Source organism: Vulpes lagopus, chromosome 7 (assembly GCF_018345385.1).
Source record: "Vulpes lagopus strain Blue_001 chromosome 7, ASM1834538v1, whole genome shotgun sequence".
NCBI lineage: Eukaryota > Metazoa > Chordata > Mammalia > Carnivora > Canidae > Vulpes > Vulpes lagopus.
Genome location: NC_054830.1, coordinates 50,233,823 through 50,247,634, shown reverse-complemented (window position 1 = coordinate 50,247,634; position 13,812 = coordinate 50,233,823). Strand labels below are relative to the sequence as shown.

Below are 13,812 nucleotides of genomic sequence, written 5' to 3'. Positions count from 1 at the left end.
TCCTGGCTACACATTTAACTCCTGTCCCTTTGCTCTGGCCTCACCTCCTCCAAGAAGCCTTCTCTGCCCACCCCTGGCATTGAGCAGGCACCCCCCAGATGGCTTGGGACTCACATTTCACCCATGACACCCACACTGTGCTTGGCCCATTGGAGCACAGCGCCATGATGCTGACTGATTTTGCTCAGTGCACACCATCTCAGATAAATTAAGGAGTAAAATTCATCTAGCCCTGCCTCCTACAGAGATCTAATGGTCTCATTGTGTGGGCCCATCCATCCTTGGCCCTGTACAGATGGACAGATGCCATCACACTTGTGATTTCTACATGGATCCTCTCACCCAGACCTGTGCAGCAGCGGGGAGCCCTGAGTGTGAAGCTACCGGGAGGTCATGGCCAGCTTCTTCCCTGGGGCTCAAGCACTGTCTGTCAGAGAGAGGAAGGAGGCGAGGCTATTGTAGAAAAGGCTGGGTTGGGCTGGACTGAGGCAGATCTGGGCTTTGGAATGAACTCACTCTGTGGCCCTGGGCTTTTATGCCCCTTGTCTTGACCTGTGAGGACAGTAGGGCTCCCCTGGTATATGGTGTAGGTGAAGCCCCTGCCTGGCCCAGTGCTGCCAGGTGGGGGCCCACAGCAGGTTGGTTCCCCTCTGCGTTCCTCAGATGGACCCTGGACCTGGGGGGTGAAAGGTCTGGGTTCAAATCCCTACTGCTGTCATTTGCTGGAAGACCCTGGACAAGCTTCTTACCCTGTCTGTGCCTCTACTTCCTCACTTGTTGAACAAGGTGACCCCAGCTCATGAGGTTGTGTCAAAGCATCTGTTTGCCCCTCTCTTCTCTCATCTTGAACCTTTCCCCTCTCCTGCAATCTGAGCTCTCCCCCACCTCCTCCCCACCTTCAGCCTGCATGAGCCTACTTCCTCCAGGGCATTTTCCTTGATTGTTCTCTTCCCTGGTGCTCTGAACTCTGGATGACTACCCTCTGGATGCTCGTTTCTGGGCATGACAGACACTTCAGATGCTTTCCCTGTGCTGGGAGGTCTTGCTGGGCCTTCCATATGAAGGATCCCTGCGAGAGACAGAGGGATCTGGCTAGGGGCACCTGCATGGACCTCATGGTGGTTCAGGAACCCCCTCATGGTGTCTGGCACACTGGTTTAGCCTACAGGAAGGCAGAGAACACTCTGGTGCTGGGTCAGCTGGCCCAGCCATGCCCAGCCTGGAGCCCTGGACAGGTCCATTAGCCCCCATGCGGATGTCTGTGCCATTGGGGAGTCGCTGGGGGGCCCTTCCTCCCGCCTACCCCACAGGGCTGTTGTGGGGACCACATGCATGGATGCATGTGCCGTCCTTTGTAAATGGTACTGCTGTGAGGTGCCATGTGGTGTGGAACAAGCATAGCATTTGGAAGCAGAACACCCAGGTTCCAGACCTCTGTTGGCTCCAGCTGTGACCTCTGCCCCTCTAGTCCTCAGTCTCCCTGTCTGACAAATGGGGACAGACCAGCCTTCAGAAAGACTCAGGGGTCCCCAGTGCTGAAGGCGTAAAGAAAAGCCAAGAAGCCTGGAGCTCATCTCCTAGGATGGATAGGGAGACACAGGCCCATGACGGAGGTAGCCTCCGACCAGCCAGAGGACAACGTTCAGGAGTCACGAGGCCCCATATGCACGGGGTCGGGCAGGGAGAGCATGGGCACCAAACCAAGAGAGACTGCTTCTCACTGCTGCCCGCAGAGGTGCCCTAGCCCTGGTACGGCTGCCATGTTCACTGTGCAAGGGGAGCCTGAACCCAGATTTGCATGGACCATCTCCAAATCTAGGACCAACCCATATTTGCATGTTTAACTGTTGGCAGGAAATTCCCATTTTTTTAAAAGCCTCTGTGGATCAAGAAACATATGGGTGAACCCTAGAGTACAAACTCTGACCACCGGGGCCTCTTTTTTTTTTTTTTTTTTTTAAGTTTTCTACTTGAAGATAATTTCAAACTTTCAGAAAAGTTGCAGGACTTATACAAAGAATGCCTGAATGCCCTTCCTTCAGATTCAGCCATTGTTACCATTTTGCCCCATTTGTTCTCAGGAGCCACACTCTGTCATGCAGTCGTGATGCCCTTTGCCCCCTGACACTGCAGGTGCATCTCCTAAGAAAAGGATAAGCTCATGTGTGACAGTTAGCAAGGCAGGAAACACAAAGTTGATGCAATACTGTTACCAGAAGGTTCTGTACGTATTCATGTCCATCGACTGTCCCCACAGTGTCCTCCTGGCCATATGGCGTCTACATGTCTTACCCCTTTTAACCTCCTTTAATGCAACAGCTTCCTTTCATTAAGACAAACGGTGCCTAATGCCCCTGGGTCCTGAATCCCTGTGAGAATCCCATGGAAGCAGTGGTCCCCCTCTTATGAGAAAAAAAATGCCCAGACTGGTGACTTTGCAGCCTTCCAGGAGATTTGCAGATCCCTAGAGAACCCTGGCCTGGTCTCAATTTGCAGCTGCGGAAATTGAGACCCAGAGCAAGAGTGTAAAGCGCCCCATAAGACAGGGCCAGAGTGAGACCCCAGCCCTCCAGCCTCCCAACCCCAAGCTCCTCCTACAGCCTCCAAGCGCACGCTGGCCTCTGAGAACCCTATGACTTTGCATCCCAGCAGCAAGGCCTGTTTGGAGCATTTATAGTAAATTCCATTGGTTTCCCAATGACTAAGCACCATCTAGGTGGAGCCAAGGGGCCAGGGTGGGGGTTGTCCCCAAAAGCAGGAAAGCCTAGCTCCAGTAGGCCCATTGGCTCAGCCCCCAGCAGGACCCCCCCACCCACCTCCATCCCCCTTCAAACCAGAGCATTAACAGCACGAAGTTGCACAGGACATCGGTAGACCCTCTCTGGCCTGCTGCCCGCCCTGCCTGCCAAGCGGAAGGCCAGGCACGGAGAGCCGGACCTGCCACCACTGCTGCCGCCTCCAGGGAGCCTAGGACGACACCGTGACTGCAGGAAGGCCCAGTCTGCCGCTCGGCCCGCGCTCTCTCCATTACACTACCCTGCCTCTTCTCCATGAGAGGCAGCGGGGTGTAGTGGATAGAGCACGGGTTCAAGTCCCGGCTCTACCACTCACAGCTGTGTGACCCTGGGCCACCACTCGACCTCTCTGAGCCAGAGAGGCCACGGAGAGGGGAGGGGCTTGGGGTCGTACTTGCACCAAACCTACCTCACAGGGCTGTTGTGAGGGGGACAGGCTTGTGGGTCCTGAAACGCTTTGCCAACTGTCTGGTGCTCTGCAAGCATGTGTTATTACTGTTATTAACTGTGTTGATAACAATAATGATGAGGGAACCGCTCCTGGGCTGAGAACTGCATTGGCTTTGCTTGGTGCTTGTGCCTGGAGGCAGATAAGAATTTCCAGAAATAGTCTTTAGCCCTTCTTCACATTTCTAACCCCAGAAAGAGACCTTTTAGGAGGTATGACCTCTCCCCTCTCCTGTCCAGAAAGAGGCCTGTGAAGTCAAAACCAGGAGAGTAAGGAGCCTAGGTTCAAGCCCCAACCTGTGCCTCATGTATACTGTGCAACCTCAGGCAGCCCTCTCTGGGCTCAGAAGCCCCATTCTGTAAAATCAGGCCCCTCCAGCTCTGCCACCGGCAGCTCAGTGTACCCCACATGCTGCGGCATGGGGCCTTGGGCCCGAGACAGCCAACATCTGGACCAGGTGGGGACCACCTCCTGCTCCTCAGAGCCAGTCCAAGGCAGAGATGGCCCTTGAGCCAGCAGTTAAGAAGGTCCTGACCCAACCTCCACTGCCATATCAAAAGCCACGGAACTCCCTGTGTGGGGAGGAGATGAAGGTTCAGGTGGGACAGGACATGCCATCTGGTTGGTGGGAACCACAGCGTTCCCTGGGCCCGAGCGCCTTTCTCTTATCCTGGATGGATGGCTGCTGGGTGGCTGATGCAGCTCCCCGTCTGTTCTCCTGCCTCCATCTCGCTCCTCAGGGTGGTCCCAAACATCTCTGCCTCCAGCTTTGCTCATAAACCCTCCCAGCAAGGTGGAAAGAACTGGTGCCACACCCCCAGTCCACCTCGGCTCCACCCCCCCAGGCTGGATGCAGGGATGACCTCCCTGGGCTGCTTCCCCGTCTGTGAAATGGGAGTGACAATGGTCACCCACAGGGTGATAATGACCACCATGTGGAAGAAGTAGCTCAGAGAGCACTTGGCACAAGGGACCCACTCACTAAATATTAATGCTCCCCCTCCCTGCCCCAGAAATACTTCCCATGTCTCCCCAGTGAACACCAAGACCCAACTCTGCAGCCCTCCACTCAGCTCTCCATTCCACGGCCCAGCTTCTCTCCTGCTCCTCCCATCACGCCTCTGAGCTTCGGCCCAGCGTATCTGCCACCATCACACTGTCCCACCTCCTCACCTTTGCCTGGGCTGTGCCCCCCGCCAGTCCACTGGGTCCTGGGTCTCTGTTGTCTTGTGGTGGTGGTGATCCATGCTCCTGTCTGCTCTCCTCGGCCCCAACTACACTGAGAGCTCCTAGAGGGCCGGGACCTCCCGTTGGGCCCCAGAGCCTGGCACCCCATTGGCATCCCACCACATCTGTCCATCAAGTGAACAAGTGTGGCCCCAGGCCACAGACGTCACACCCGGTCACTCTGACTGCACAGGCCTCTACTGGCCCCATCTGAACCAAGATACAAACTCCCGAGATGCAGTGTTTTCATGGCAGGTGCCCTACCCCACCCAGGAGTGACCCTGTCTCTTTGGGACCCTCGCTGCCTAGACTTCATCACTGAGAGATGATGACGTAAGTTAGAACTCCCTGTTTTACAGAGGACAGACTGCAGGCCAGAGAGGAGAGGGCTGGCCTTGGGTCGCACAGCAAATCCGAAGCAGACACCAGACTGGTTCCCGGGTTCCACCCACCCCTCGGCCCAGAGCACTGTCCATCTACCCGCCCCCTGTGCTCGTGTATTCTGAGGGGCTCATGAGACTGGACCAGGTGGGGGCTCTAGGATGGTGCCAAGGGACCATGGACATCGAGGTCTTGGTGCAAGACCCTCTGAGGGCCCCCTCACACCTGAAGGGTTCTCACCTCTGGCGCTACCCAGAGACTCTATAGTTTTCCTTTGGGAGGTTTAGTCAATCAACCTTGAATTGGTTCTACCATTAGAACTGCAGCCCTTAGGGTCAAACATCATCCCTTGAGAGGTATTCTGAAGTTGGTGTGCGATTGCAGCAGGGGTGACCTGGTGCATTCAGTTCTTCCTCCAATAGGAGGGGCAGCAGGCTCTGAGGTCCCGGGAGGGGGAGGGGACAGCCCAGGGAGGGGTGGGGAAGAGTGCAAGGCTGGGATGAATCTGACCCTTTGCAAAACCATAAAGATGGCTTATGAGGCATGTGGAGATTCTCCACCCTAAATGTCAAACGTACCCACTAGGGAAAATACCAAGAAAAGAAGTAGCAGTTAAAAAAATGTGCTGGAGTTCCACCTACAACTGGGCCTGCTAAGGGGAGACGCACTCAGAACCTACCCTCAAGAAGCTCACAGTCTGGGGGGATAGCCAGGTCTGGAAGCACCCCCAGGGGAAACTGCAGGGTGGGGGGCAGATCAGAGGAGAGAGATGAAGTCCCCTGGTGGAGATCAAGAAAGGCCACCTACGGGGAATCCCTGGGTGGCTCAGTGGTTTAGCTCCGCCTTTGGCCCAGGGTGTGATCCTGGGTACCCAGGATCAAGTCCCACATTGGGCTCCCAGCGTAGAGCCTGCTTCTCCCTCTGCCTGTGTCTCTGCTTCTGTGTGTGTGTGTGTGTGTGTGTGTGTGTGTGTGTGTGTCTTTCATGAATAAATAAATAAAATCTTTAATAAAAAAAAGAAAGAAAGAAAGAAAGAAAGAAAGAGAAAGAGAAAGAAGAAAGAAAGAAGAAAGAAAGAAAGAAAGAAAGAAAGAAAGAAAGAAAGAAAGAAAGAAAGAAAGAAAAGGCCACCTACGAGGACCCTTCATCCCCAGCCTAGAAGAGGAGGTTTGGGGCCAGAGCAGGGAAAAGGACACTCAGGAGGGGGTAACCATGTGAGCAAAGGTGAAGGACTAACCACAGATCTTTAGTGAGCTGTGTGCTCCTACGGGAGTAGGAGGTCAGGCTGGGGTCTCACCAAGGATGTGCTGAAAGGCATTTGGACTTTGGAGATGCTACCGAGTGTCTGGGCTGGGGGACAGTGATTAGAGCCATGGCCAGGGGCAAGGGGGCACTGCTGGGGCACAGAGGGGGTGTGATGCCCCCAGCAACCCACACCCATCTAGTGCTGGGGCCTGGAGGACCACCCTGAGGCTCATCTAAGGCTGAGCAAGGCATGTGCTATATCTTCACCCTGTGTCCCCAGGTCCCCATGTCCCACACTGTGGCCAGAGGCTGCCTCCTTGGCTTCCTCCTCCCTCCCCTCTGCCTCCTGCTCCCTGCTGTGATGGGAGCGATTAGATTAGAAGGTGATTTGGGTCTGATTATCTTGCGTGGAAATTGGCCCCCTGTGTATTTTTCCATCCTGCTCAGGGCTGGGGAGTTGGAGACCAGCCTCCACATAACCACCCAGACAGAGCAGATTTTTTCAGAATGTATTTGAGACCAGGGTGTGAGGGCCTGGCTTCCTGAGGTGAGGCCTGGTATGTGACAAAGAGACAGGGGAGAGTCACCCACACCAGCCGGTAACTCTGGGCAAACCACTTTTCCCTGTAAAGCCAGGGCCAGGGTGAGGACTAATGAGATGACGGTGTGTGAACGGTTTAGCTCGATGCCACACTGGCACACAGGAGGTGTCCTGCAGGGGTCAGCTCTGGCCACTGCTGTCTGCGCTTTGAATCAGCACAGAGTGTTCCTCACCCTGAAAGACCTGGGACACCCACATACACATGACTTCTCCGGGTCCCAGGCTCCTCATCTGTCTAATATAGCTGAGAGTTAAAAGTGCACCACCCACCCCACACAAGCTGAGCCAGTGCATGAGAAATCTTGTCAGCAAGTTATAATTACCAAGGTCCTGTCTGTGGGCCTGGTTCTCCCAGTTTGTGCCCCGTGGGCAAGTAGATGGGCTCCAGGGTGTACGTGGGCTGCTCCACCTGCAGTCAGTGTCGGAGGTCATCCTGTGGTCCCCACCATTCCCTGCCCAGAGACAAAAGAGCACTGTCTTTCCATCCTGGGAACAAACAAGGAGCCATCTGAACATCTGGGTTCTTGTTACAACTCACCAGGCTTCGTGCCCACTCTGGGAGCCTTTATGACTTGGCTTACTCATGTACACACAGTTGGACCAACCTTTACCCGCCAGGAAGGAACTCACTGGAGAGTGTCCATCTGTCTGTCTGTAAAGCATGTTGCAATCATGAGATCTTAGAGGGTAAGGGGCTAGAACACACACAAACACATGAGCACACATACACATGCATACACTTAGGCACTCACACATGCACACACAGGCTATCACTCAAGTGCTAGAACAAAAAAGGAGGAGTGGGTAAAACCTTTTGAAAATTGAAAATAGATTGTTTGCTTGAGGAAAGTGCATTGAGATACAATTCTGAATTATTGACCAAGACTTCAAGTCTGAAGCAACCTGGAAAACAGAGAGAAGACCGCTAGATACAAATTACCCTGAAAACAGGGAGAAGTGACCATTACTCTGGAGGGAAAAGAAGGAAAACTGTAAAAAAGCAGAATCGGGTTCAAGAAGCAAGTCATCAGGGTGCTGGGTGGTTCTCAGGTCATGACCCCAAGGTCCTGGGATCGAGCCCCACATCGGGCTCCCTGCTCAGTGAGGAGTTTGCTTCTCCATCTCCCTTTGCCCCTCCCCTCCCCCTGCTCGTACTCTCATGCTCTCTCTCACTCAAATAAATAAATAAAACCCTTTAAAAAAAAAGAAGAAGAAGAGGCAAGTCATGAGGGCCCTCAGCCCCAGTCTGGTTCCTCCTGTGCAGCCTGAGGATGGCCTGAGATGCTTCCCTCTCTGTTGGAGAAGGAAACACATTTCTATCCAGGGTGGATAACATTTAAATTTAAAATTTTTTAAGAAGTGGGTGCCTAAAGGTGCAAATTCACTTACCTGGATTCTTTACTAAATAGAGGGGCTGCTGGCAGGCCTAGGGGGTCTCCCCAGGGGTGCCTGTCACCACTGCAGGTGACACCCGACAGACCATGCGGGCTGACTCTGTGAGTGGTCTGTGGGTCTGTGACAGCCCCTAGGACACGGTGATGCATCCCCAGCACCAGCCTGAGGATAGAGGGCTGGCTGTGCCTGCGTCTGTACGAGAAGTGGATCGCCATAGCGGCCGTCCACTTCCCGGGCTGGGTCCCAGCTGCCCCCCTGCCCCAGGGGCTCATCTTGTTTCTCCAGTGAGGCTGTAGCTTCAGCGGGTTTGTTTGTTTGTTTTTTCCCAACTCTTTAGCACAGTAAAAAACACATAAAATTTACCATTTTAAGCATTCTTAAGTATGCAGGTCCATGGCATTATGGACATTGACACTGTTGTGCCACCATCACCACCATCCACCTCCAGCACTCTTCATACTGCAAAACCGAACCTCTAGAGCCATTGAAGAGTCACCCCCCGAAGGCCCCCCTCCCCGGCCCCTATAGCCACCATTCCGCTCTCTGTCCCTGTGAATTTTACTGGTCTGCGGAGCTCACGTAGTGGAATCCACAGTAGTTAGCCTTTTGCATCTGGCATATTTCACGGAGCATAATGTCCTCAAGGCTCATGCATGCTGTAGCCTGTGTCAGAATCTCCTTCCCTTTTAAGGTCAAATAATAATCCATTGTGTGTATGTTGCACGTTTTTCAGCAGATTTACCTTTGCATTTTAAACTCACCCTGGCACAAACCCCCCCAAGTGAATCTTGGACAAGATTCCAAGATTCTTGCCCCCTGAGCCCCACGCAGAGGTTGGAGGGGTCTCTATAACAGTAGCAACCAGGCTCTCATGTCAAACAGCAGCTGACACAGAAACCCTAAATAGGAATAAAAGTGGAGCCACTCTGAGGAGAGGCCTCCCCCACCCCCACGGCTGACCCTCCTGCCCCTCAAAAGAATTCCAGGGCCCTTTAAAACCCAGTTTGAAAATCCTAAAATTCTGCAAAAGGGGTTTTATTGCAACATAGAGCCTGGGGAAGTCTAGTGTCATCATGTACCACCCCTACTTGGAATAAAGCTTTAAAATGCATAAAATAGGGGCACCTGGGAGGCTCAGTGGTTGAGTGTCTGCCCTTGGCTCAGCATGTGATCCCAGGGCTCTGGGATCAAATCGCACAATGGGCTCCCTTCTCCTTCTGCCTATGTCTCTGCCTCTCTCTGTATGTCTCTCATGAATAAGAAAATAAAATCTTAAAAAAAAATAAAACGCATAAAATGGAAAATATTGGATCACAAAGGAGGCCAATTACATTGAAATAGTGAAAATAATAATGTGTGAGAGAGCCATATAGGTGCTTCTTTGTCAGCACACTGATAACAAGGTCCAGTGGGTAGGCTAATAACATCTGTGCCTGTAAAATCAGGATGAACAAAAATGATCGCAACAACTGTAAAGTCATATGGCAAAGAACCTGTGTTATTTGTAATGCATGTAATCGCATTGTGGGCCACTAGCACTCCTGGGGTTTGTTGCCCATATTCATAGCAGGTGGAAATGCTAAATTTCGGCTAGGCATTTGTGAAATAAAGATGCCGTTGTCTTCTCTTCCACGGTCACAGAGGGAGTTCTTCCCCAGATCTTTAGGAGGGAGCAGACCCCTTTATAAGTGGTCCTGTCCAGTCCTATCTAGGACAAAGTGGGGAGGTGACTCTCCAAGAGAAGGTAGCAGGTGGTCGGCCAGAGAAGTGAGGTGTAGCCCATTACAGCCCTGTCCCAAAGTGAACTCAGAGGATCCACCACACGTACATCGTTTGCACCCTGACCGTGGGCAGTACCCCAGGGCCTCGGCAGGCAAAGAGCCAGGAGCTTTCTGGGACCTAGTTCCTTGCACTCCTTGGGGGAGGGGGCTTGGACTCAAGCAGCGGTAACTTGGCTTTTGTCCCCTTCCCCAGGGACCCACGTGATGGAGGGCTCTGGACGGATGGTAGTGACCGCTGTGGGTGTGAACTCTCAGACTGGCATCATCTTCACCCTGCTGGGGGCTGGTGGTGAGGAGGAAGAGAAGAAAGACAAGAAAGGTAAGCACAGCCCCCCCCCCCACAGACTGGGAGAAGAGCTCTTCGGGTCACTTTTTTTTTGTTGTTTACTCATTCACTCAACAAAATAGTTCTTGAGTGCCTTTTATGTCCACACCCTGTGCCAACAGCCGCCTCCTGCATCCTTGAGGCTCTGCTTGGCCAGGAGGACTCTATCTGTTCCATCTCCAGGGTCTTGTCCCAGTCTCTGTCTGTTCCGTCATGTCATGGAGGACCCTCCCCCCAGGCCAGGCTCAGTGTCCAGCCTCAAGTGTGACCTGGTCCCATCATCAACCCTGATATGGAGTAGAAAGCCCCACCTGCGCTCACTCCTACCGTATTCTCCACTCCACAGAGCAGAGCTACAACCCCTACCCTTCCCCAGCCCAGACTCCAACCGGATGTGGGCAGAGGAGATTCTAGGAAAGGTGACCAAACTTGTAGTTCCCCAGAGTGGCCACTTTGCCTGGGTTCTAGCTTCCCTTCCACCTTGGAAACAAGATTCCTACTCCTTGGGCTCCCCCTCAAGGCAACAGGCCAGTAGCCTGGGCTACAAGTGCCTCTCAGAGCAGAGGGAGGGATGCTCAGAAGACACAAAAAGCCTAAGTTCCATCAGGCCAGGCCCAGACCCAAAGGCCAGACCCCTGTCCCCAGCATGGCCAGCTCCTTACCCAACACCTATGCCCAATCTCAGGGACAGCCCCCTCTGATATCTTCAGTCTCCTTCCTCAAGCTCCAGAGGAGTGTCCCCCACACCCAGAACATCTGGGGTCCAGGGGAAGGAGAGAGAATATAGATGGCCCGTGCTTGAGTTTTAAGGGCAACCCTGCTACCTCCAGCAATCTGCAGCCAACCAGACACAGAGCCTGAGTCATAACCAAAAGTTAAGTGTTCCCAAGGGCAATACCCCATTTTCTGGAGGAGCCCCCCTAAGATTATGACAGCCTCACCAGCAGGAATAGTGAAGCTGAGCTGTCATCTGGGAAGTCCAGAGGCTGGAGAGAAGAACCAGGAGACAGCTGAGATTGAAACTAAGGACACGGTCCTAATCGAGAGGCCCAGAGGGTATCAGGACAGTGTCCACACAGTGTCATAGAAACTGTGGCCAGCTCTGGCACCAGGGTGCAGACAGTTGAGCAGATACGGGCAGTGAGCAGGGTATAGCAGGTGAGGCAGGCCTCCTTGGGGCCTGGGTAAGGGACAGAAGCCAGATCTGTGTTCTCAAAGATTTCAGTAGGAAGACAGGCCTCTCCTGCCCTAAAGCACATGTAGAGTCCTTTGCTGAACACACACCTGCACCCCAGTGTGATGGGAGTGTCAGTGTAGAGGAAAGAAGTGGGATGTGGGGGGACACAGCAGAGGAAGATACGGGGCCACCCAGCTTCTCCAGCCCCCATGAGCAGCATGGCTGGGGCTGGGCCCCCTCTGCACTCCCATCCCATCAGTTCCACCAGGGACATTGCATAGAGCCTGCCAATCGCAGGCCCCCATTTCAGGATGACTGCAGGCGTGCAGCCGTGTGTGTGTGTGTGTGTGTGTGTGTGTGTGTGTGTGTGAATGTGCGTACACGTGCACGTGCAGATGAGGCTGTATGTGCTTCTCCTTCATTAACATGTCTCAAAAATCATCACACAGGTGTGAAGAAGGGGGATGGCCTTCAGCTACCAGGTACAGTAAGACACCCCTCAGGGTAGATGGGACCTTTAGAAATAGCAGCAGCCTTTGAGCACTGAGCCCTGGCCCTAGACCACCAGCACACAGCTGGAGGAGGCTCCCTGACCCACCAGACCCTCCACTGTGCCCCCACGTGCTGCCAGGCCCACCGGAGGACCCAGCACCTCCCTCTACCCTTCCAGTGCTTTACCCTGCCAGCCAATGCACATGGCACTACCACCATCTCCACACTGGCCTCAGCCCCACACACCAGTGTGCAGGGCCCCACTCACCACCATGTGACCCCACAGCCCTGCTGTCCTGTGCACAACCTGCAGAGCCTGTCCTGGCTGCCCCTCCCCACATAGCATGTGCACCTCACCTGCTGGTGTCTCTTCCCTCCCCTTCCCACAAAACCCACTTCCCCACCCCAGGAAAGAACAACCAGAGTGAGTTTGACTATCTCACATCATTTTTAATTTCTAAACTAAGGGAAACTTGCCAGTACTCTGTCCCATGCACAAAGTGTGACATGCTTGATGTCACCAATTAAATGATGGGGCATCTTGTGTAGGGGTAACCAAGGCGATCTTTAGAGTGCTGGTTAGGAAGGAGGAGGTGGCCATGGGCAGTGGCCTGAGTCAAGGGTTTGAATCCTGAGTCACCACCACCGCTGGATGTTCCTCTGGGACGCAGCGATGGTGGTCATGACAAATACTCAATCAGAATGGCTGGTGCCTGTCCTGCACTGGTTGTCGAATGTTTGGAAATGACTCTTGGCCATGGGTCCCTCTGGCCCTGACAGGCAGCCAGCTGCCCTCTAATAGAAGCTTCTCTGGTGGGGACCTGCCTGATGGGCATTACCAGGCGGGTGCATCAGCCCAGACCTTAGCACAGAATGGTGCCATCCTACCTAACCACGTTGATCATCTGCCATGCTTTATTTCAAAGACCCTCCATGTCTGAGTTTTTTCCCTGATTTTTATGGCATCTCTATGGGAACATTTCACCTCCACCCCCAAATTTGAGTTTCCTGATTTCCAACGGAGATTTTTTTTTAAGAATATAGTCATGTTATTTCCTGCAAGTTGGTTCATGTCTTTATTGTTGTTGCTGTTCTGCATTGTTGCTTTTCTCCATTGTGACACACTGCATTTTCCATCCCTCCCACCCCTGCAGCGGCCGATGGTGCAGCAGGTTCAAATGCTGCAGATAGTGCAAATGCCAGCCTAGTCAATGGTACGTCTCCGATGGCGAGCTCTCGGTCTCGGTTGGATGGGCATCTCTCTCTCCTCCACCCCCAACTCTGGGCTTGCCTCTCCCTGTTCTGGACTGCACAGATCTTGGATGTGCATGGGCAGCTCTGGGACAGTCATCCTCCCACGTGGGGCAGGCGCTTAAGAGAGAAGCCACCACCGGGGAATCAGCTCCACGCCCACTTGCGGGCTGCCAAAATGGCACTGGTCCTGCTGGGCCCGTAACCCCCAATGGAGCCCAGAAGAGGGACATCACCTGGGTTTCAGATTTGGCTCCCAAGAAGCAGCATCCCACCCGGCGTGGCCCTCTCCTAAGCACATTCCTGACCCTAGCTTGGGGAAGAAGGCCTGGGGTCAGGACCTGGGCTGAAGCTGGCATCTGGGTCTCTGGTGAAGGCTCCAGTCCTTGACTGGAAGATTTTCCTTGAGGCAGGGGGACCCAGGCCGGGGTTCAGCTCTTTGGCCCCACCCCATAGCATGGCTGAGCCACTGACAAACATGTCTTCCTCTTCTCTTTCACGGAGTGAATGGGCAGGGGGCTCGCTTGGGCTCGGGCCTGGTTCTGTCCCTCGGAGGTGGCCTGGTGTTTCCTGCTGTTGCCTGTGCTAGAGCATTTTTCCTGAGTCTCTGCATTCTTATGGGGCCCCTTGAGGGTTAGGGTGGCAGTGGGGGGCTGCCACAGTAGCTGGGGTCTGCATTTTAACCTCCTTACCC

General features: G+C 53.7%; 1 protein-coding gene across 12 annotated transcripts in view; it reads left to right on the top strand.

The window, feature by feature from the left end:
• The window catches only part of ATP2B2 (ATPase plasma membrane Ca2+ transporting 2), a 378,806-nt gene that overhangs the window by 304,862 nt on the left and 60,132 nt on the right, over positions 1-13,812 (top strand). For 10 of the 12 annotated variants that reach the window (XM_041761348.1, XM_041761342.1, XM_041761344.1 and 7 more), the window contains 3 exons: positions 10,067-10,192; positions 11,825-11,857; positions 13,022-13,081. In XM_041761348.1, coding sequence (XP_041617282.1) covers positions 10,067-10,192; positions 11,825-11,857; positions 13,022-13,081 — 219 coding nt within the window. The remainder of the gene's footprint in view (positions 1-10,066; positions 10,193-11,824; positions 11,858-13,021; positions 13,082-13,812) is intronic. The other 2 variants (XM_041761350.1, XM_041761352.1) reach the window with 1 other exon arrangement.